Here is a 24,384-nt window from a genome sequence, read left to right as displayed (position 1 = left end):
ATACCTTGTACTGTAAGTAGCATATGAAGAGCATTTTTAATTGCCCAAAAAATAGGTCTACTACCTTCTCATATTAGTTTGAAGTCATATTGGCCCTAAGGATATATTTTAACGATAGTAGGAGAGATGGATGAATAATAATTATTTACACCAACGACTGAGTAACGCTGGACTCTATGACGAAACTATGAAGACCATATCACTGGGCCTGGTAATGTTGAGAACCTCTGTCGTGAATGAGAGCCAGATCACGTCGCAAAGTTGGATTATGCGCTCATGTGATGATTATAAGCGTTGTGATGACAATGGTGTCTTTTGCTTGAGCTACTACAAAAGGAATGAAAATTTCAGATAACCAGTAACAATCAAGTTTCCAAACAATCACTTCGTAGAATTTCTGTTGGACCTATACTTACAAAAATTTTATTTTCATTATAATTTCGTTTTCTTTTATATTATTAATCTTTTTTACCACAGGATAGTTTTGTAAATGTTTCAATTACGCACCGAATGATCTCGTATTTCTTCGTCATTAGTGGGTTTAATGCACGAAGTACCTCTTTTCCGTAGTTATTCATCAGTTTATGTCGTATTTAAAATCATTGTCAACAAACTAATCTTCGAACTGAAGACCATAACAACAATAACGCCAACGTACATTTATTGTCCTTGCATTTGTTTCAGTAAGTAGTTTGAACTGGGTCTAGCAGTTGTTATTTTATAATTGCAGTTAGAGCTTTAAATTTAGATTCTGTGAAGCTTTTCCATCTTAACGCCAGTAAACTGTTTTCCAAGATACGTTATACTGAAAATATTAAGCAGTCGAACTATGTAAATGCACAATAGTAGAGCAGAAGTATTTCGTAGAGACACATATAACCTATGTATTAATCTTTTTGCGCACTTCTGAATTGGACTCAGTGCAAATGCCGTCAGTATTTATTAATACTCGCCTTGATGTCGCCTCCGTGTACAGCTGAATGAAGAGGTACATTTCCCTCCGAGTCGTAGAAAGAAATCATTTCCTCCCTGGAACAGCCTCTAGACTCGCCCCATTGCAGGAAGACTTCCATGGTGCGTGACGATGCATTCTTCGCTGCCTCGTGGATAGGGTAGTAACCGTTGTTGCACGGTTTTCTTGGAGATGCACCGAACTCTGTTATCTGAATTCAACAGAACATAAGAAAACAATACAGTTAAATGGTTCTGTGTTAGAAACAATATTAAAATCAAATTAATGAACCTTTCAATTACGGTGGTAACAGAAAGAAATGCAACACTGGCACTACTTTTTTTCTTTTGTTATTTCTCTGAAGCATGAAGCACAAATTTTAAAGATTGCTACTGTGTGACGAGATTTGCGAGAGAGGGAAGAGAAGCAAAGTATCCTTTAAGTCGTGCTAAGATTTTGTGTAGATAATCGTCAAGGGCTGACACATATGATATCTGTTGAATGCTGGTTAACATATTCCCAGTAGATAAACATCATTTGTTTGATACTTTTTTCTTTAATTTTGCTTCTGGACTAAAAGTTATTTGGAGTTGTCATGATAAATGGGACACCATGTGCAATGATAACAATAATAATTATTATTATAGTAATAGAGGATAATGATAATAATAATAATAATAATAATAATAATAATAATACGGATCATAAATACTAATTCCGAACAAGAAAACAGACATTGAACACAGAGAAAAAGGAAAGCAAAATTGTAATAGAAAATTCTAGGTGTAAAACTTGTAGACGAGCAGTTCTGACTTAGATGCAGTCAGAAAATCAAACACTACGCAAATATCCGTAGTGACATTAGAAAATTCAGGTTAAGATTCTATGGACATATTAAAAGAATGAACCTAAACAGACTTACAAAACAAATAGCCGAGTTTTTTTTTACATCAGGAGTAAAGCCCTAATGGACCCATGAAATGAGTTGGCGGGATCAAAACTGATCTAAAATTGTTAAGAACTACAGCAGAAAGAGTCCGAAACCCAGAAATGGTGGTTGACCAAGAGGAAAAACCCAAGAAGGAGACTGGAACAACATAATCTGAATGGAGGAAGAAAGTTCACAGAAAGAGAATGAAAGAAATATTGGGATGAAGGAAGGCAAATGGCCATTTCTAAGTATTTTGTATAGTCCTAGTGGGATTAGCCGCAAATAATAATAATACAGTAATAAAAATCTGGAATGTAATAAATATTATTATTATTAACACTGTATTACGCATGGACATGTATGGCCGCAGTACAAAAGGAATCAATTTAGAGAAAATGTTGACTGGCCAAAAGGAAAGCAGATATAATATGCTCAATTATCACATGACATGTGATGAGAGAAGCATGGATACTTTACCATGTGACATTGGTTGCAGTGAAGGAAAACATAAGGGATATGCCGAGAGCGAAGATACGCCTATGATAATAGATAAAACTTTCATCTCCTTTGAACGCAGAGTGGTTTCGAATATGATGTAGATTACGGGGTAGTTTGTTCCATGGTTGCATGACAGAAATAGAGAACGAGATGGAGAAATTGTCTTATGCAGAGGTACATCCCAGCTGCTGGAGTAATCGATCTGATATTTCAGTTATGGAATCATGGTAGGTATTTGTGTGAGGTGAAGTATTGAGGTTACCACAGACCACGAAACCGACGAAATCAACAAGGGTCTGAGAATCACGCCACTTATCCTGTCGCATGGAGTCTAACTGAGCATAGGAAGGGCTGACGTGATCAAACAACCGAAAGTTACACACATATTGCGGCGAACGTTCATAGCCAGGTCGAGTCGTATGGAGTTTTCTCTATATGCGCCGTGTTGAACTGCATCACAGTAGTAAAGATTTGGCAGGGTTGAAGACTGGACTGATTCTTGTTTAATTGAATGTGGCAGTATATTTCTAAATTTTTGAATATTATTTACGCAATAGAGAAATTTTATGCTCGCTACGACAGCTTGTTCTTCCACATTTCGATGTTCGCCCATGATCTTTTACTGCTTGTTGATTGTACCACTGAATACGATTAAGAGGAACTGTTTCACGAATATGTCCGCTCATCAACTTTTGGGATGTTATGAAGGTGCTCTTTGACCTCTTAGAGTGTAATTTAAGACCCACGTATTGTGCCAATTTTGGTATCAAGATCACTTACGTGATGTTGGATTTTACTGCAAAAAAGTTGTCATTCACATATTATGTTATCAAAAGCATCAGGACAGCTATCAGTGGTCATTATTTTGGGTGTGTCCTCCCTTGGCCTTTATGACGGCTGGCACTCTGGTGGGGATACTTTTAGTGAGGCGTCTGAAAATATGTGGGGGAATGGCAGCCCATTCTTCCTGAACTACCGGACCCAGAGAAGGAAAGTGATGCTGAACGCTGGGGTCCAGAACGAAGTCGGCGTTTCAACTCGTCCCAGAGGTGTTCTTTTGGACTCAGCTTGGTTCTGTGGGCTGACCACCTCATGTCAGCAATGTTATTGTCCACAAGCCATTGCCTCATAGATGCTGCTTTATGACAGTGCACGTTGTCATGCAGAACTATTTCTCTGTTATAATCAGTACTCAATGCTGTAAAATATGTTCATTTCCTTCCCTTTTAGCGTTTTATTAAGCGCTGTAAGGGATATAGCCTTAAAAAAAGACCATACGGTAACACCACCTCGTCCGCACTTCACTGTTGGCACTACACGTGATGACAGGTAACTTTCTCCAGGCATTCGCCAAATCCCAACCCTTCCATTGAATTGCCACTTCAGATCATTCATCCACTGGCGAGTGGCGTCGCTCTTTCCAGCACCTCCAGCATCGTTCAACATTGACTACAGAAATGGGTGGATTATGAGTAGCTCGAGCATCGTTCCTCATTATTCTCAACTCGTTGTGCACAGATGTTGTGCTAGCTGGAGCGCTGGTAACACTTTGGAACTCACGACTGATTCTTCCCCCTGATTTGGCTCTGATCACTATGGGACTTAACATCGGAGGTCATCAATCCCCTAGAACTTAGGACTACTTAAACCTAACTAACCTAAGGACGTCACACACATCCATGCCTGAGGCAGGATTCGAACCTGCGACCGTAGCAGTCGTGCGGTTCCGGACTGAAGCGCCTAGAATCGCTCGGCCACCACAGCCGGCTCCCCTGATTTCATGCGATTTTTTTACAGCCAACCTCTGCAATGTTTGATGGTCCCCGTCCGTCACTGCCTCATCTTGCTCTAGCTTCCACTACACAATCACAGCACCAATAGTCGACTTGGGCAGTTTTAGAAGAATTGAAATCTCTCTGATGGGTTTGTTACTGTTAGCATGAGTGACATAAAAGTAGAGATCTTGGGCGTTGCGAAACAATTCAAATCACTTAAGAAAGGCTAGTCTTCCGGCCCAGACGGTATACCAATCAGGTTCCTCTCCGAGTATGCAGACACAATAGCGCCTTTCTTAGCAATCATATACAACCGCTCACTTGACAAAAGGTCTGTTCCTAAACACTGGAAAGTAGCACAGGTCACACCGATGTTCAAGAAGCGAAATAGGAGTAATCCATTTAATTACAGACCTATATCACTGACCTCAGTTTGCAGTAGGAGTTTGGAGCATATACTGTACTCGAACATTATGAATCACCATTAAGACAATGACTTATTGATACATAACCAACACGAATTCAGAAAATATCGATCTTGTGCAACACAGCTAGCTCTTTATTCCCATGAAGTAATGAGTGCTGTCGACAAGGGATCGATTCCATATTCCTAGATTTCCAGAAGGCTTTTGATTCCGTTTCTCACAAGTGACTATTAATCAATTTGCGTGCATATGGAGTATCGTCTCAGTTGTGTGACTAGATTCGTGATTTCCTCACAGAGAGGTCACAGTTCGTAGTGATATACGGTAAATCATCGAGTAGAACAGAAGTGATATCTGGCGTTCCACAAGACAGTGTAATAGGCCCTCTGTTGTTCCTGATTTATATAAATGAACTAGGTGATAATCTGAGCAGACTCCTTAGATTTTTTGCAGATGACGCTGTAACTTACCGTCTAGTTAAATCATCAGACGATCAATTGCAATTACAAAATGATCTAGAGAGAATTTCTGCATGGTGCGAAAAGTGGCAATTAGTACTAAACAAAGAAAAGTGCGAGGTCATCCACATGGGTACTAAAAGAACTCCGATACATTCTGGGTATACGATAAATCGCTCAAATCCAAGGGCTGTCAATTCGACTAAATACCTAGGAATTGCAATTACGAGCAACTTAAATTGGAAAGACCACATAGATAACATTGTGGGGAAGGCAAAACAAAGACTGCGCTTTGTTGGCAGAACACTTAGCAGATGCGACAAACCCACTAAAGAGACGGCCTAATTACAACTGTCCGTCCTCTGCTGAAATATTGCTGTGCAGTATGGGATCCTTACCAGATAGGACTGACGGAGGACATCGACAAAGTGCATAGAAGGGCAGCTCGTTTCGTGCTAACGCGCAATAGGGGTGAGAGTGTCAGTGATATGATACGCGAGTTGGGGTGGCAGTCAATGAAACAAAGGCGGTTTTCTTTGCGGCGAGATCTATTTACGAAATTTCAGTCACCAACTTTCTCTTCCGAACGCGTAAATACTTTGTTGACACCCACCTACGAAGGGAGAAATGATCATCATAATAAAATAAGAGAAATAAGAGCTCGAACGGAGTGGTAGAGAAGTAGTATGAAAATGGTTCGATGAACCCTCTGCCAGACACTTATGTGTGAATTGCAGAGAAACCATGTAGATGTAGGTGAGCCCCAATGACTAGTCCACCTTTGAAGTCACTGAAATCTGCTGGCAGACCCATCCTGCGGTTACTGCTTCTCTACTTCCAGCACAGCACTCATCATGTCATTTTGTGCTGGAGGATCCGCCTTTCGTGACACCTAGTGATCAATTCCGTATTACACAAAGGTGTCCACGTACGTTTGGTCAGGCAAAAGCTGTTCTCTTAGGTCTGGCGCTTAGATGAAATTGGAGGTCGTCAGCGTAAAAGTGGTAATAAGAAGAACGAAGCACGTGTGCGAAACAGTGGTAAGGTGTACAGTAGAGTGCAGCGACTCACCAGGATCCTGGCGCACTCCTCGTGGTCGTAGATGGCGGCGAGGTGTAGCGCGGTGCGGCCGTGCTCGCCGCCCTGCTGGATGTCGATGCGCTCCTTGTGCTTGGCCATCACCTCCAGCACGGGCACCTTGTTCAGCTCTGTCGCCAGGTGGATGGGCGCCTGCTTCTTGTCGTTCAGCACACTCGTGTCCACTCCGCTGCAGCGAAAACACAACACCGACAACTAACAACCATTCTGTTGTCTCCTAATTTGTATTGTTTTGCTTTAGGGAGCAAAAAACTACTGGGCGCCCATTGTCGCCTATGACAATGTTTTTTTTGTATATAAAATTAAGTGAACAACTTTGGGAGAATGGGGAAATTGTGTTTACGAAACACCATGTAATTAAATGAATAAATAAGCAGCTATAGTTTTAATCGAGACATCGAGACGCCGTCGTCTTGAAGGTTTGAGACATATCGACCAGCCGCTGTTCCATCTCCTTTTGAGAATACTTTTTCCTCACATGTTAAGGTATTTGCCATTACGTGTAAGATCTGGTGGAAACTTTATCGATCTCCGACACCGCGGAGTCTGTATTGCAGCTACCACTCCGGTTTTGGCGAGCTAGAATTCCAAAGTAATCGCTGCACGTCGACAATGCTTTAAATAATGCGTGATTGTTGCTGCTGGGCAAGAGCGCTTAAGTGTGACAGTCTAGTGGAGGGAGAAGAGTGTGAAATCCGCAGTCGAGTCGAACGGAGCTGAGACGATGTGCTTGCCGGCATTGTTCGGATGAGATTGTTAATTCACTTTCGATATCATTACCCGTGCCGCGAATGTTCGCTTTAAAGTTTCAGTGTGAACCGATCAATGTCGTGTGGTGGTGTGCGGAATACTGCTGAAACGTGTTATTTAAACAGAGCTGGCACGAACAATGTTTTAAGTAATAGTCCGTACTGTTGCTGATACGATAACATTAAATGTTCTGATCGAACACGTGCTTTTCCGCTTCTTTAAAGTGCCAGTAAATGAAATAAATGTCGTTAAATTCGTGGAGTCGATAGAGACAGAATTGTCGTAATGTAACACACCCAACCGTCGTGTCACAGCCTGCCCGGGTCATACCTGGAGGGATACGGTGAGCGGCCTATCTCCACACCAGCGGTGCATTTACACACGAGCTATCTCGGCTGCAGTGTAGGCTGCGCAGCACATAAGTATAAAATGAAAATATCTTTTCCAAACTGTGGGGCGTGTCCTATTATGATCTTAATAGACTCTGTTATTTTATAGTGGCTCATTCAACCAAATCAATTCAACCACAAATACTGGATAATTTTTCCAACAGTTTAAGAATTCACTAATTTTATAATGATATGAATTGCTGCATTCGTTGATCACGGCTGTCGTCGTCCATCTTGTAAGAACTTGGTGATTTGTTTATTTAGTATCCTTCTGTTTATATGTACATTATCTGCAGAATTATTCGGATGACTACGTAAATTATACCTGTAACGTACCACAGGAAGCAGGATTGGTTACTGAAAAAGCTTCTCCACCACCCTACCGTCTAATATCAGTGGAATTCATGATATATTCCAGCTATATAAAGACGTGAAAGAGAGCTGGTGATAGACACACATCTGAATTGTGGTTGGGCGCCCAATACAGTCTTGTATTTCTAAAACCACTTCAGCAATTTTGGGCGCCCAATACAGTCTTGTATTTCTAAAACCACTTCAGCAATTTATCGTAACTTCAGTCTTTGTTGTGGCATGTCTTTACAGAAAATGAAAGCAGGTATGTTTAGGATTAGACTTTCCTTCACAGTCAAAACCAGGAGCTTCAATTATGTGCACTTTGCATGCTTTCTGTTTTATGTCGTATTTTGTGGCAACAGAGTTCAGGCAGAAAGAATATTTTTATGCCAAAACGCGAACTATGCCAACCTTACGTGGTGTTCTTACATCGACACCACAGTACGTCTGCCCTCTGATATGTGGTTGACAACATGCAACTTTTTTTAAGAGAAAGTCAGCACCCTTTCAACGAATGTTATATGACGAGCATATCCTTAAATATTGCTCATAAAAGCATGCAGCGCTTTGCAACAAACATTATCAAGCACTTCCTCAAATATTCAATGTTTTTTTTTAGAAAGGAATTAAGGAAAGGAGATAAGGATTTTTATTGTCTATAACATATCATACAATCGCCGTTAATCTTTATTTTACAATTGCCATTACCAACTTTGGCCCATATAAACAAGTACTCATCAGCGTTTAATTTCTTCTTCTTCCTCGTACTCAAAACAAATGGCATGCTTGGAACTAGAGTACCATAAGGCACTTTAGCCAACAGTCCTGTAGTCTCGGAAATACTCCATGTCTTCCAAGTGAGAATATTTGCATCAGGAAAAGCTTCAAGGCCACCATAATCTGCGTCATTACCCCACACAACAGCAAGTGTGAGCCAAGTACTACCTCCAAACAATGCCTGTACATCACAGGTAAAGTTCAGATGCAGTCCACGAAACACATTGGGGCCTCCAATCAACTGCTGCTTATTAAATTGACCAGCAAGGTCAATATCAATAGCCTTCAAGCTGCGATAGACAGGTACACTGGGCCGCCAGCGACGACGCCATGCGCGTCGCAGAGGCATTGCAAGTGAGAATATTTGCATCAGGAAAAGCTTCAAGGCCACCATAATCTGCGTGATTGCCCCACACAACAGCAAGTGTGAGCCAAGTACTACCTCCAAACAATGCCTGTACATCACAGGTAAAGTTCAGATGCAGTCCACGAAATACATTGGGGCCTCCAATCAACTGCTGCTTATTAAATTGACCAGCAAGGTCAATATCAATAGCCTTCAAGCTGCGATAGACAGGTACACTGGGCCGCCAGCGACGACGCCATGCGCGTCGCAGAGGCATTGCAAGTGAGAATATTTGCATCAGGAAAAGCTTCAAGGCCACCATAATCTGCGTGATTGCCCCACACAACAGCAAGTGTGAGCCAAGTACTACCTCCAAACAATGCCTGTACATCACAGGTAAAGTTCAGATGCAGTCCACGAAACACATTGGGGCCTCCAATGAAGTGCTGCTTATTAAATTGACCAGCAAGGTCAATATCAATAGCCTTCAAGCTGCGATAGACAGGTACACTGGGCCGCCAGCGACGACGCCATGCGCGTCGCAGAGGCATTGCTGTTTATCTAATACAGCAATCCATCTCGATGGTTTCCCAAAATAGTTACGGATGAATGCGGTAATTTTCCTACCAACAGACCCTGGCCCAATAATTACCCCTTCCCCTGCGCACCATTGAAATTTATAAAATAAATTAGATTACAGTACTGCATCCAGAATGAGATTTTCACTCTGCAGCGGAGTATGCGCTGATATGAAACTTCCTGGCAGATTAAAACTGTGTGCCCGACCGAGACTCGATCTCGGGACCTTTGCCTTTCGCGGGCAAGTGCTCTACCATCTGAGGAACCGAAGCACGACTCACGCCCGGTACTCACAGCTTTACTTCTGCCAGTATCCGTCTCCTACCTTCCAAACTTTACAGAAGCTCTCTTGCGAACCTTGCAGAACTAGCACTCCTGTAAGGTTCGCAGGAGAGCTTCTGTAAAGTTTGGAAGGTAGGAGACGGATACCGGCAGAAGTACAGCTGTGAGTACCGGGCGTGAGTCGTGCTTCGGTAGCTCAGATGGTAGAGCACTTGCCCGCGAAAGGCAAAGGTCCCTAGTTCGAGTCTCGGTCGGGCACACAGTTTTAATCTGCCAGGAAGTTTCATACAGTACTGTATGTTTATTATTACTTTTAGTGTTAGAATATTCATAAATTTCTTAGTTCTATATTTTATTAGCGTATTATATTTTCTTTTACGACTTTCTTGGTACATTATGGCACATATGACCAAATGAAAAAAGATTCAATAACACAAAAAATAAATTCATGAACTCAATATCAGATGCTGAGAGAACTTTATACCATAATTTTTACCGTCTTTCTTTTGTGGGAATGAATAATAATTGCGAAGCCTGAAATTAACTTTCATATAGATTGTTGTGGCGCGCTCTTTGTCTATCGAATCTCTTTAAGAGGTTTCTTATGCTTTCAGTACTTTCTTTTTCTTTTCTTAAAGGGGTAAATAGTTTGCCGAATTTTAATTTCAGTTCTGCACGGCATTCCGACACACTGAGAGCAAACGCAAGAAAAAAAATGTTATGCGGAGTACTAGGATTGTTAAGTGAATGGGTAAAGTCCAGTCTCTAGTATGTTAAGAAGTGTGATGGCATTCATCGCCAATGGTGCTTTTCTCAGAAAGCCCCATCTAAAAGAAATTATAATAAAAAAGTAATCCACTTATACACTTAAGAAATTATGGGTGATGTGGCTGGTTTCCTACGTTAATTCTTCGTTTCGTGCACATTAAATTTACCCTTTTGTAGAAATTAATTCTACTCAAACAAATTAATTCATATTGCTTAAGAATCTTGCAGGAAGCTAAAGGCTTCATTCGCTCGGAAACAAGAATTGCTCTGTCGTTGAGGAAAGTAGATTTCTAAATAACTTGCTGTTGCCAATGCGTCAGACACGAATTCACACTAGAACAGTGACATGTAACTTTTTTATGCTTACTCTTTTTATTTATGTATCGAGAAATATATTGCTCGTTCGTTTTGCTTAATGTATCATTATTTCAGATCTTTCCCACTTCCTAATTAATGATTTATTTAGGGCGCATTACCTTCAGCCACAATTGGTTAACGATATTCGTACGTTTGAGATTATTCTGATGAAGAGAAACTGTTCTTTGCCGTTCGAGCCGACCCTAGTTTCAACAGAGCTCCCTCTAAAGCAAATCGGGAGGTACGACAACCAGCAGTTCAGAATGTAATCCAAAATGATTATCATTGCACGACACCGTACGCGCCGCAAATTATAATTCGCTTCTGGGGAAGTCTAATTTTTAGATGACAATACAGACAAAAATTTAAAAATTCGATATATTTCGCACTGAAAACAGTTGTCACGTAGTAGGTTGCCAGGAATTTTGCTTCCTTTTATTTGATTGATTAACAATATAACTGTAACAAGATAACAATGTTACAAAAAATTGTTGCACACAATCCATGATTGTGAGACGTAGTATACCTGACAACTAGCTAAACCCATCATGAAGCAGACACATGCACCTACATAATAGAGTTTTGTTTGTAACTTACCATTGAAGAAGGTAATCAACAGCGTCCAGTGCGTTATGTTCAATCGCCACATGAAGCGGTGTGTTGCCTACGTGGTCCCTGATATTAAGATCTGAAAATAAATTTGCTAGTTAGACTTCTTTATCTAGATTCTAACTAAACATGTGAACTGAATGATGGGACAACAAAAATTATTTCGTTTAACCCGACAGAAATATTTCTGTCTTCCATTACATATGTTATTTTATCTTGGAGTTCATCTGAAACTCTGTCGATTCGTTTTGAGCTATTTATTCTTAGCTGATGATACAACTCTGATAAAAGAAAGGGAAACGTTCGTAAGAAACTTATGATGACCAACGAAAAATGTTTCTTTACCGCTGAATTAAGTAAATTGATTTACGCATATAAGAGGTTTGCAAAATGTGAAGGTAGGTATGTAGACATTGTAATTACATAGTTCTACGTTCATTCAACTAACTACAGACGGCTTAGAATAAGGATATATAGCCATCCAAACAAGTTATTTAGTCTTTCTTTACATCAATGGGGACACATGAATGTCGAAGGAGGGTTAGACAAATTCAATACCTGAACCTGTGGAGGTTCAATTCTTTAATGATTCACATTAATTGCAAAGCGAAAAAGCAATTGATTAGGTGCATCTATGCAAAAACTGAAACATATACTGGTACAGAACATACAGATAGAGTATACGTAAAGGGAAGGAATACTAACGTATTAAAAGTGAAGGTAAATAGTATTCAAAGCAGTTCTTTTATCTAGGATGTTCAGCTATTATACGAACAGTGAAAAGGGTGAATAGTCCACAATGAAAAAAGCAACTTATCCTAATAAACATAAGTCCAGAAACAAATGGATTATTACGACTGAGTACATGAACACCTTGTAACAGAGAGACCAAGAATCCAAAAACTAAATTTTTTGTTATAACAGTCTTTACCGCACTGGTTCGCCCCCCCCCCCCCTCCATCTGCGCCCACTTCTTACTCCTTCTGTCTATCACTTCGTCCCCCCCCCCCCCCATGTTTGTCCATTTCTTTCACTCTCTCTCTGGCCATGTCTTCCTCCCCTCCATCTGGCCATATCGTCCTCCCCCTCTCCGTTTCCATCATTGTTTCCTCTCTTCCTTTCCCACCTGCCTAGTGTCCCTTTACACCTTCCACCTGTCTCATGCATCTCCCCCTCCTTCCCTCTCTCCATCCATTTATTCCTCCCCTTCACTCTGTCCATCCCCCCCCCCCCCCCCGCCCCTTCTGTCCCTCTTAACCCTCATTGGCACTTGTAACCTTGCAACACATTTCAATGACGCAGGTCGATGCTGCTTCCAAATCACATCTGTCATGCAGGGCAGCCTATATGTTGAGACCCAGCAAACCGTTTCTTACCCCTGATGTATTAGGTGCACTGCAAAGCAGATTCATTTGGAAGGCCAATAATTTGCACACAACGTGACTATCGTGCAGGACAGTCTTAATTCTCTGCCTTCATCTACAGTTTTGACCCCCTGCAGCTCCCTCTAGTACAATGGAAGTTATTCCCTGATGTCTTAAAATATGTTGTGTCGTCTGATCCATTCTTGTCAGTGTCCTCTGTATATTCCATTCTTCACAGATTCTGTGGAGAACTTCCTTATACCTCACTTTGTGGGTCCACCCAATTTTCGACAATCTTCGACATGTTCGACTCTCTTCCATTCCAGTTTTCCTATAGTCCATGATTCATTACCACACAATGCTATGCTCCAAATGTTCATTCTCAGAAATTGCATTCTCAGATTAAGACCTATGTTTAATACTAGTAGGCTTCTCGTGTCCAGGAACGCTTTTTTTTGTCTGCGCTAGTCCGCTTTTTATCTCTTCCTTGCTTGGTCCATTGTTTGTTATTTTGCTTCCAAGGTATCAGAATTCTTTAACATCTACTTCGTGAATATATATATTTTTTAAATTTCTCGCTATTCTCACTTCTGCTCCTTCTCATTACTTTCGTCTTTCTTCGTCTTATTATCAGTCCTTATTCTGTATGGTGCCCGTACATGGCTGTATATGTTCAAGAGTCTCATATTTTTCCTAATGTATTGACTACTACACAGATTGCTCCTGAAGTTCATCGAGAGTATGAACAGGACTGGAATACACCAAGCTTTTAAATTTTACCACACAAAAAACTTCAACAGGTTCGAGTTGCGGACCTGGGAGGCCATAGTGTTGGTGAGCTGCGACCATTACTCTTTTTGTAGAAGCCCTTCTCATACTACTTAAGTAGCTAGAATGATGATAAAATCAAACGAGAGCAGTTTATCGATTTGAAATTTAGTCCTCCCTTACGGGTTTTCGATTCAGACGTTGCCTTACAGATGACCAATGTTGTAACATTGGCGTGACTGCCCTTGTGCTTATGTCGTATCGGTGAAACTATTGGTTTCCAGACATACGTTTATTGGGATTTTTTGCCTATTTCATTGTTCTGTACTCGTCTCTTTCGTCAAAACTGACCTATAATAGTGAAGAATTCTGTATATTCTGCAGCAGTATAGGGTCACTATCGATTTGGGAGAGCAGGCAGATGTCTTGAGTCACTATCGATTTGGGAGAGCAGGCAGATGTCTTGACAGCTCATTTGTCATTTCTGTTGTTCTCAGACAGGCATTTGTCGCATACGTCTGGCAGCTACTGGCAATTGAAAGTCTGAATTACAAATACACCGTGTAAAAGTTTGATGGGAAGTTATCATACGTATGCTAGGAAAATATTGGAAACTGCTGTCTAGAACGGGATTTGAATCAGGCTTTGTAAACATTTCCTACGATTTAAATGAATCACGTGTCAGTCTAGAATCAGGAAAGGCAACAAACTAATTTTTTAATAACTACTCTGTGCTGGACCACAAGACTATACAGTATACTGCTTCACAGTGTTAATTGCTTCGTTACGTACGAATAGTCTTTGTCAGGAGTCACGCCAATCTTAACGTACAACTAGCAGGAAATTGTCCTCCTGTAGCATCAACGCTTTAAACAAAACGTCTTATGTGAATATCCAAGGTGATTCGTTTGCTGTTGTGTCCCTACCATGCAAATGAGATAATGATAAAGTTTACACATGTCATTTTAGTCTCTGCCGCGGTATGTGAGCGGGAAAGGACCAGGTGCCACGTTTAATCATAAAATGCAGGCTTTGACGGGTGATATTTGTGTAATCGGAGATTTTTGATTTACGAACCTTAGGCAGTGGTCCAAGGCATGCAGTAGTGGAAATCAGTATAGAGGCAGAGTTCCACGAAAGCAATAGCACAGTGTCTGAACAATACATGTATCGAATTTATTATGAAAGTAGTAGATACATATAAGACATAAACAATCATGACTGAATCTCATAGTTTCTTTTATAAGACGAGTTTGCATTTCTTGTGCGGAAATTCGTATAAAGACACTCACTGTTCTGTCATGTTATTCCACTGTTATCACTTTTTCCAACCTCCGTTCTTTGTAATTACTCCAAACATTTTCTTTGGAATTGATTTTGTGAGCGTTCGTAGTTCATGCAAAGAAACTGGCGCCTACTCTTCTGGTATCATTCTTTCCACTCACATACAGCCTCAAATTTCCACCCATTGCGAAAAACACGCCCTGAAAGTATTCCTCAGATGTTTTCTATGAGGTTCAAATCTGGGTTACGTGCACGCCAGGGCAAGACATCGATATCTTCATCTTCAAGCCACTTTTTAGTTGTAGCAGAAATACACACATAGGCATCTAGCTGCAACATTCTACATCTACATGACTACTCTGCAATTCACATTTAAGTGCTTGGCAGAGGGTTCATCGAACCACAATCATACTATCTCTCTACTATTCCACTCCCGAACAGCGAGCGGGAAAAACGAACACCTAAACCTTTCTGTTCGAGCTCTGATTTCTCTTATTTTATTTTGATGATCATTCCTACCTATGTAGGTTGGGCTCAACAAAATATTTTCGCATTCGGAAGAGAAAGTTGGTGACTGAAATTTCGTAAAAAGGTCTCGCCGCGACGAAAAACGTCTATGCTGTAATGACTTCCATCCCAACTCGTGTATCATATCTGCCACACTCTCTCCCCTATAACGCGATAATACAAAACGAGCTGCCCTTCTTTGCACCCTCTCGATGTCCTCCGTCAATCCCACCTGGTAAGGATCCCACACCGCGCAGCAATATTCTAACAGAGGACGAACGAGTGTAGTGTAAGCTGTCTCTTTAGTGGACTTGTTGCATCTTCTAAGTGTCCTGCCAATGAAACGCAACCTTTGGCTCGCCTTCCCGACAATATTATCTATGTGGTCCTTCCAACTGAAGTTGTTTGTAATTTTAACACCCAGGTACTTAGTTGAATTGACAGCCTTGAGAATTGTACTATTTATCGAGTAATCGAATTCCAACGGATTTCTTTTGGAACTCATGTGGATCATCTCACACTTTTCGTTATTTAGCGTCAACTGCCACCTGACACACCATACAGCAATCTTTTCTAAATCGCTTTGCAGCTGATACTGGTCTTCGGATGACCTTACTAGACGGTAAATTACAGCATCATCTGCGAACAACCTAAGAGAACTGCTCAGATTGTCACCCAGGTCATTTATATAGATCAGGAACAGTAGAGGTCCCAGGACGCTTCCCTGGGGAACACCTGATATCACTTCAGTTTTACTCGATGATTTGCCGTCTATTACTACGAACTGCGACCTTCCTGACAGGAAATCACGAATCCAGTCACACAACTGAGACGATACCCCATAGCTCCGCAGCTTGATTAGAAGTCGCTTGTGAGGAACGGTGTCAAAAGCTTTCCGGAAATCTAGAAATACGGAATCAACTTGAGACCCCCTGTCGATAGCGGCCATTACTTCGTGCGAATAAAGAGCTAGCTGCGTTGCACAAGAGCGATGTTTTCTGAAGCCATGCTGATTACGTGTCAATAGATCGTTCCCTTCGAGGTGATTCATAATGTTTGAATACAGTATATGCTCCAAAACCCTACTGCAAACCGACGTCAATGATATAGGTCTGTAGTTAAATGGATTACTCCTACTACCCTTCTTGAACACTGGTGCGACCTGCGCAATTTTCCAATCTGTAGGTACAGATCTATCGGTGAGCGAGCGGTTGTATATGAGTGCTAAGTAGGGAGCTATAGTATCAGCGTAATCTGAAAGGAACCTAATCGGTATACAATCTGGACCTGAAGACTTGCCCGTATCAAGCGATTTGAGTTGCTTCGCAACCCCTAAGGTATCTACTTCTAAGAAACTCATGCTAGCAGATGTTCGTGTTTCAAATTCTGGAATATTCCATTCGTCTTCCCTGGTGAAGGAATTTCGGAAAACTGCGTTCAATAACTCCGCTTTAGCGGCGCAGTCGTCGATAACAGTACCATCGGCACTGCGCAGCGAAGGTATTGACTGCGTCTTGCCGCTTGTGTACTTTACATACGACCAGAATTTCTTCGGATTTTCTACCAAATTTCGAGACAATGTTTCGTTGTGGAACCTATTAAAGGCATCTCGCATCGAAGTACGTGCCAAATTTCGCGCGTCTGTAAATTTTAGCCCATCTTCAGGATTTCGCGTTCTTCTGAACTTCGCATGCTTTTTCCGTTGCCTCTGCAACAGCGTTCGGACCTTTTTTGTGTACCACGGGGGATCCGTTCCATCTCTTACCAATTTATGAGGTATGAATATCTCAATTGCTGTTGCTACTATATCTTTGAATTTGAGCCACATCTCGTCTACATTCGCATAGTCAGTTCGGAAGGAATGGAAATTGTCTTTTAGGAAGGCTTCTAGTGGTACTTTATCCGCTTTTTTAAATAAAATTATTTTGCGTTTGTTTCTGATGGATTTGGAAGAAATGGTATTGAGCCTAGCTACAATGACCTTGTGATCACTAATCCCTGTATCAGTCATGATGCTCTCTATCAGCTCTGGATTGTTTGTGGCCAAGAGGTCAAGTGTGTTTTCGCAACCATTTACAATTCGCGTGGGTTCGTGGACTAACTGCTCTAAATAATTTTCGGAGAATGCATTTAGGACAATCTCGGAAGACGTTTTGTGCCTACCACCGGTTTTGAACAAGTATTTTTGCCAACATACCGAGGGTAGGTTGAAGTCCCCACCAACTATAACCGTATGAGTGGGGTATTTATTTGTTACGAGACTCAAACTTTCTCTGAACTGTTCCGCAACTGTATCATCGGAGTCTGGGGGTCGGTAGAAGGAGCCAATTATTAACTTAATTCGGCTGTTAAGTATAACCTCCACCCACACCAATTCGCACAGAGTATCTACTTCGACTTCACTACAAGATAAACCACTACTGACAGACACCAACACTCCACCACCAATTCTGCCTAATCTATCTTTCCTGAACACCGTCTGAGACTTCGTAAAAATTTCTGCAGAACTTATTTCAGGCTTTAGCCAGCTTTCTGTACCTATAACGATATCAGCTTCTGTGCTTTCTATTAGCGCTTGAAGCTCAGGGACTTTTCCAGCGCAACTACAACAATTTACAACTATAATTCCGACTGTTCCTTGATCCAAGCACGTCCTGTAATTGCCAAGCACCCTTTGACATTGCAGCCCATCCCGCACTTTCCCGAGGCCTTCTAACCTAAAAAACCGCCCAGTCCACGCCACACAGCCTCCGCTACCCGTGTAGCCGCCAGCTGAGTGTAGTGAACTCCTGACCTATTCAGCGGAACCCGAAACCCCACCACCCTATGGCGCAAGTCAAGGAATCTGCAGCCAATACGGTCGCAAAACCGTCTGAGCCTCTGATTCAGACCCTCCACCCGGCTCTGCACCAAAGGTCCGCAGTCGGTTCTGTCAACGATGCTGCAGATGGTGAGCTCTGCCTTCATCTCGTAAGCAAGACCGGCAGCCTTCACCAAACATTGTATTTTCGTCCCCCAGGTCCTCGTAAATTCTGATCTATTCTGTCCCTAATTCTCAGTGTACTTGTTAGAGCTCATTTGCGATTCAGCCAAGCAGTGCTTGACTTACCTTTAGCGCAGAAGGCTAACCATAGCATAATACACCCACCATCAAAATTTCTGCTCATTCTGACCAGCTTCTTTGTTTCAGAGCATGGCTATAATATTGAAATCCATCCTGTCCATCTAAAATAAGTCCATCACATATGTCTTTCAGCACAGTCCTATCTAGCCTCTTAATGTTCGGGTGTTAGAACGGGTTTCTGCAGTCATTTACTGAATGCAAGATATTTGTCATGTGACAAGATTTGTCGCACACGTCGGACAGTTACTGGCAATTGTAAACCAGCAACAAACTGAGAACAATAACATTTTGTGGCCCTTGATGTGCGCAAAAGTAACCCTTTATATACCTCAGATAATTTTCTACTTGGCCCATATCCTCCGTTCTGTCTACATCGGGCGCCCAATCTAGCGAAATTATCGATCACTGTACTTGAACAGTTCAACTTCTTGGCAATTTTACGATTAGAGGATCACATTTTCCTCTACACACCGATTTTTGGGTTTTCATCACACGATAACTATTTTCCTTGTGGCATTGTGACAGTCGTGGTTTATGTACGTGATAGGCATTGTCACTAATGGTGTCTGCTGTCTAAAGCAAAGGCAGTTATGTACACAGTAACACCGCACAGAGCTGACTGCCTTCATACCAGGTTCCACCCTCTACCACCTGAATCGTTGATGCTTGTTATATACTGTACAACTAACAACAAATGCGATACGATTTAAGTGCATTTGTCGATACACCGGATTTCATACTATTGCACATACATTGTGCACAACTACCGACAGTGTTAATTTTCTTGCAGAAGTCCATGTTGTTGTACTGACTACCACTGCTGCAGTGCTCTGCCTAACGTTTGGTCTTCCAATGCTGGATACGTCTCAGAAAGCAGTTACAGTCTCAGACAAGCTCAGGAAGCCGAACTGTTTATATACATCAACGTAAAAGTCTGTTCGTGACGTCATTGGACTGCTGCTAAGAAGGCGAAGTCATGCCGACTTATGTCATTGCCGCTGGTCTCGGTAAGATTAAATGTTGTGACATTAGAAGTTGTAATGGTTATTTATTTACGGCACTCCAAACCCGGTTCTCGATACCAGTAATATCGTACTACTTTTCTGCGAAGTAACAGACATATTTTTTTATTAATGTATAGGCACTCCGATGTATCGATACATTACAGTGATATGGTTCTTGTGTGTATTCATTTCTGTAAGACTGTCATAATCTTTGACTTACGTGTAACCGTTTTGGCGCGAATGCGCACAGAGCAGTCTTTGTTTCACTTTGCAGAAGTTAATTTGTTTTTTGCTTTGTAAAAGAACAGTCAAGTCTTGTGTTTGGTTAAAGTGGAAATTAAATATATGAAGATTGATACAAAACTGTTTTCTTGATGATGTGACAATTAAGAATAAGTATATGTGAATTTACAAGAAATTTAATAAAAATGTAGATCGTGAACATCGAGTTAAAAATTATTTCTATCATACCATTGTTCTGATCTGGGATTGTTTGATGATGAAGAATTTCCTGAAAAACGCATTTGTTAGGTGTTCAAATATTGCTAAAATACAGATCTGGACCTTCTAGCAGTCAAAGTGGAATCACCCTAGAATCAACAAGATGAGCCATAACAACTTCGACGAAATCTACGTGGGAATCCATTCAAGATAAGTGCCAAAATTAATGATTTTTTTACAGTGACTTCATTATTTCCATTCTGACGATACCATCCACAGTCAATAACTTTGTTGTTGCCCAATAAAGCGAACGTATGCCGCGTGAGCAACATTATTAATCTGATTTCTAACCTACTTTGCAGGTGGTGGTATTGTTAGAAAGTACACAGCTGTGAGTGATAGAAACGTCCCATTTTTGAGATAAAGTTAAAAAAAGAATCGAGACGGATGTTTAAGCGCGTGCCGTGAGTACGCAGTGAGAGGGAGAGAGAAGCGAGACGCGTGTCCGTACCGCCGCCGTGCGTGGCGATGAACTGCAGGATGTTGAGCTTGTTGCGCGCGGCCGCCTGGTGCGCTGCGGCGCGCCCGCGAGAGTCTCGCACGGCGAGGCGCGCCGGCTCCGCCAGGTACAGCCGGCCGAAGTCCTCGACGTTGCCGCTCTCCGCCGCCTGCAACACACACACAGCTGCGTTCACTCCCTGCCGTATATCAGTTCTGTGTCACGCATGGCACAGAAAACAATGCCAGACAGGGCGAAATTCTAAATCTGCCATTTTTTTTATATAACTGATTTGGTGTACTTTGAAAATGTTTCGTACACAAGAACAAGTTTTGACAGGAACTAAGCAAAAATAATTATATCTGAAACGATTGATAACTGTGCGCTCAGAACTTTTAAGACGGATTGCTTAGATACCTACACGCTATGCATACTGCATGAAATGCTTGAGCACCATATTGCAGTGCCTGTGTTATTCCAAATTATGATGCAAGGTTTTACTTCAAAGACATGTGGAAGTTTGGGTCCGTCCGTCAGTTGTGCACGGGTAGCCTAATGGTAAGGCGACCACCCGCGATTAGCGGGAAATCCAGGTTCTAGTCCTACTCTGTGACAAATTTTCCATTCTGCAGCTGATGGTTATCCATATTCGCAGTTGCGAATATATTTAATGTGAAATGTTTGAAAGTTCCTCAGACATACAATCGTGTTGATGGATCGTTGTAGAACGAATTTTCGACGACGTAATATGTCATTATAATCGGGTTACTCCTAACTGACATGCTGGACCAGTGGGTGTGATATATACAGGGTGTTACAAAAACGTACGGTCAAACTTTCAGGAAACATTCCTCACACACAAATAAAGAAAAGATGTTACGTGGACATGTGTCCGGACACGCTTAATTTCCATGTTAGAGCTCATTTTAGTTTCGTCAGTATGCACTGTACTTCTTCAATTCACCGCCAGTTGGCCCAATTGAAGGAAGGTAATGTTGACTTCGGTCCTTGTGTTGACGTGCGACTCATTGCTCTACAGTACTAGCATCAAGCACATCAGTACGTAGCATCAACAGGTTAGTGTTCATCACGAACGTGGTTTTGCAGTCAGTGCAATGTTTACAAATGCGGAGTTGTCAGATACCCATTTGATGTATGCATTAGCACGGGGCAATAGCCGTGGCGCGGTACGTTTGCATCGAGACAGATTTCCAGAACGAAGGTGTCCCGACAGGAAGACGTTCGAAGCAATTGATCGGCGTCTTCGGGAGCGCGGAACATTCCAGCCTATGACTCGCGACTGGAGAAGACCTCGAACGACGAGGGCACCTGCAATGGACGAGGCAATTCTTCGTGCAGTTGACGATAACCCTAATGTCAGCGTCAGAGATGTTGATGCTGTACAACGTAACGTTGACCACGTCACTGTATGGAGAGTGCTACGGGAGAACCAGTTGTTTCCGTACCATGTATAGCGTGTGCAGGCACTATCAGCAGCTGATTGGCCTCCACGGGTACGCTTCTGCGAGTGGTTCATCCAACAATGTGTCAATCCTCGTTTCAGTGCAAATGTTCTCTTTACGGATGGACCAAAGATGTGCTGGCTGCTGTCGGGGAACTGAAAATGAGACTGAATATTCTCCAAAATGGTGGAAACAGAACACCAAGCACGGCGAAAGTGGAGCGAAGACAAGGACCATCACTCGACTCTCGAGAGCCAGCTACCCACACCACCGCGGGGGGCACGTCGTGTGGTCCATACAAGGGGCGAGTGTATATATGGAACTTACTCGTCTAGGAATCAGTCAGCAGGAGTAACCTGATGATGGTGGCACATCAAGCTGTCAAAAATTCGTTCTAAGACGATCAGTAAATCCAGCTGCATGCCCAAGAGACTTTCAATCAATACATTTCCCAGGAAAACCTAGGTAAACAGCGTATGAAATCTTTTGCTATTAACGACATGAATACGAAGCTACCTGATTAATAGCATTCATTCGGAGGGGAGAGACAAAAATGGTTTTAAACATTCAAGAAAAGATAACGTATAACTCAACCAACAGAACTGTATGTCATATCCTGAAGACTGATGCTTGTTTTTTCTCTTTTATTTTGATCAGTGCCGGCACACTTGATAGGCTGAGTGGCATGACTGCAGGCCGGTGAGACCAAGCGCACACTCCGCTGCAGAGTGAAAATCTCATTCTGGAACCATCCCCTAGGCTGTGGCTAAGCCATGTCTCCGCAATATCCTTTCTTTCAGGAGCGCTAGTTTGGCAAGGTTCGCGGGAGAGCTTCTGTAAAGTTTGGAAGGTACTGCCGGAAGTAAAGGTGTGAGGACGGGGCGTAAGTCGTGGCTGGGTAGATCCGTTGGTAGAGCACTTGCCCCCGAAAAGCAAAGGTCCCGAGTTCAAGTCTCGGTCCGGCACACAGTTTTAATCTGCCAGGAAGTTTCATATCAGTGCACACTCCGCTGCAGATTGAAAATTTCATTCTGATTAGTTTACTACGTTTATCCACTACGGATATTTTAGAACCTGTGACCATTAATTGAATTAAGTACATAAAGCTGGAACCAGTCACTTTTTTGAATAGTTATTTATTATTCCATGAACCTTTTTAGCCTCATGTTTAGGTGGTTTTCTGGAAGTTACATCGCTATTTTTAGTATAATGCTGTGACAAAGATGGAACATGCTTTAATGTATCGCCATGAGTTGTTTATCTGTCGATGTGGTTGCAAAATTTTAGTTTTGCACGTACTGTGACAGTGTGGGTGGCATTTTCTTCTGTTACGGTTCATCTGTATGCTTCTATTTTCATGGCCAGTTGGTACATCACTTCACATACTGTTACACAATCTGTATACATTTACGTTGATAGTGAAACTTTGCCACCATCCAGCATGTGCTATACAACAGTTGCTTGTTACAAAGATCTTGACAAGTGACAGGACATAGGTCTACTTTGCAAACAAAAACAAATAACATCTCTGAGCAAAGTAGGCCTATCTTTTGTCAAGTTATTTGTAACAAGCAATAGTTGTATATGACATGCTGGATGCTGGCAAAGTTTCACTGTCACGGTGTAAATCTATACAGATTGTGTAACAGTGTGTGTAGTGATGTACCAACTGGACATCAAAACGGAAGCAGACAGATGAACCCTGACAGAAAAAAGGCGCCCACACTGCCGCAGTAAGTATGAAACTAAAATTTTGCAACCATTCGACGGATAAACAATACTATTGGCGATACATTAAAAGCATGTTCCATATTTGTCACAGAGCCAGAACCCAGCATTATGCTGTAAATAGTGATGGAACGTCCAGAAGACCACCTGAAGATGAAACTGAAAAGGTTCGAAAACCGATTCATGAAATAATAATAATAAAAATGACTGGTTGCAGTTTTACGTATTTAGATCCAACACTTTGTTAGCTTCAGACACTCATTATGTCTTTAGCTATGCCCCGCTCCAGTGACACAGCTTGCTGAAGACTCGCGGCGTCGGCTTCCGCCCTGGCGCGGCGCAGCAGCGTCACCACCCCGTGGTGCTGGCGTCGGCAGAACGATTGCCTTGACGTCATCGGCGCTCCGTATTCTGCTGCAACGGCATCCTGCAGTGGCGGCCGCCCACACTTGACGCCGTTTCGCACACATCAGTGACGCGACAGTGACGTGAACGGCTCGTGATTGCACCGGCCGCCGTGCCACAGTTGTGCTTATTCACAGTCATCAATTTTTATTACGGTGTGGGGCAGCGCACTTGAGCGGCCGAGATGGTGAAGGTCTCGGAAGACAGTCTGATATTGGTTGCTGCGATTTTGGATGAAGAAGAGGAGAAACAACTGAAAACACGGATCATCAGAAGGGAAATTTGCCACGCTACACAGTGAATTAAAGGATGATGGAACAAAGTCTTATGAATGTTTCAGAATATCAGAAAATTCATTCTACTTCTTATTGGACAAGTTGCAACTTCATTTGTAAAAGCGAGACACACGCTAGAGAAAAGGCGTGATATCAAGCGAACGGCTCACCTTG

General features: G+C 42.1%; 1 protein-coding gene across 1 annotated transcript in view; it reads right to left on the bottom strand.

Annotated features, from left to right (window-relative positions):
- LOC126272881 (transient receptor potential cation channel subfamily A member 1) overlaps positions 1 to 23,927 on the bottom strand; it is a 217,185-nt gene extending 193,258 nt beyond the window's left edge. Inside the window, exons 1-5 of the mRNA XM_049976161.1 lie at positions 23,787 to 23,927; positions 20,352 to 20,538; positions 11,337 to 11,427; positions 6,111 to 6,306; positions 954 to 1,163 (exon numbers count right to left, since the gene is read on the bottom strand). Coding sequence (XP_049832118.1) covers positions 954 to 1,163; positions 6,111 to 6,306; positions 11,337 to 11,427; positions 20,352 to 20,538; positions 23,787 to 23,927 — 825 coding nt within the window. The remainder of the gene's footprint in view (positions 1 to 953; positions 1,164 to 6,110; positions 6,307 to 11,336; positions 11,428 to 20,351; positions 20,539 to 23,786) is intronic.
- Between the last annotated feature and the right edge of the window lie 457 nt (positions 23,928 to 24,384).

This window comes from Schistocerca gregaria, chromosome 1 (assembly GCF_023897955.1).
Source record: "Schistocerca gregaria isolate iqSchGreg1 chromosome 1, iqSchGreg1.2, whole genome shotgun sequence".
In the NCBI taxonomy this organism is placed as follows: domain Eukaryota; kingdom Metazoa; phylum Arthropoda; class Insecta; order Orthoptera; family Acrididae; genus Schistocerca; species Schistocerca gregaria.
Note: the sequence above shows the minus strand (reverse complement) of the source record. Positions and strands in the feature narration are given on the sequence as shown.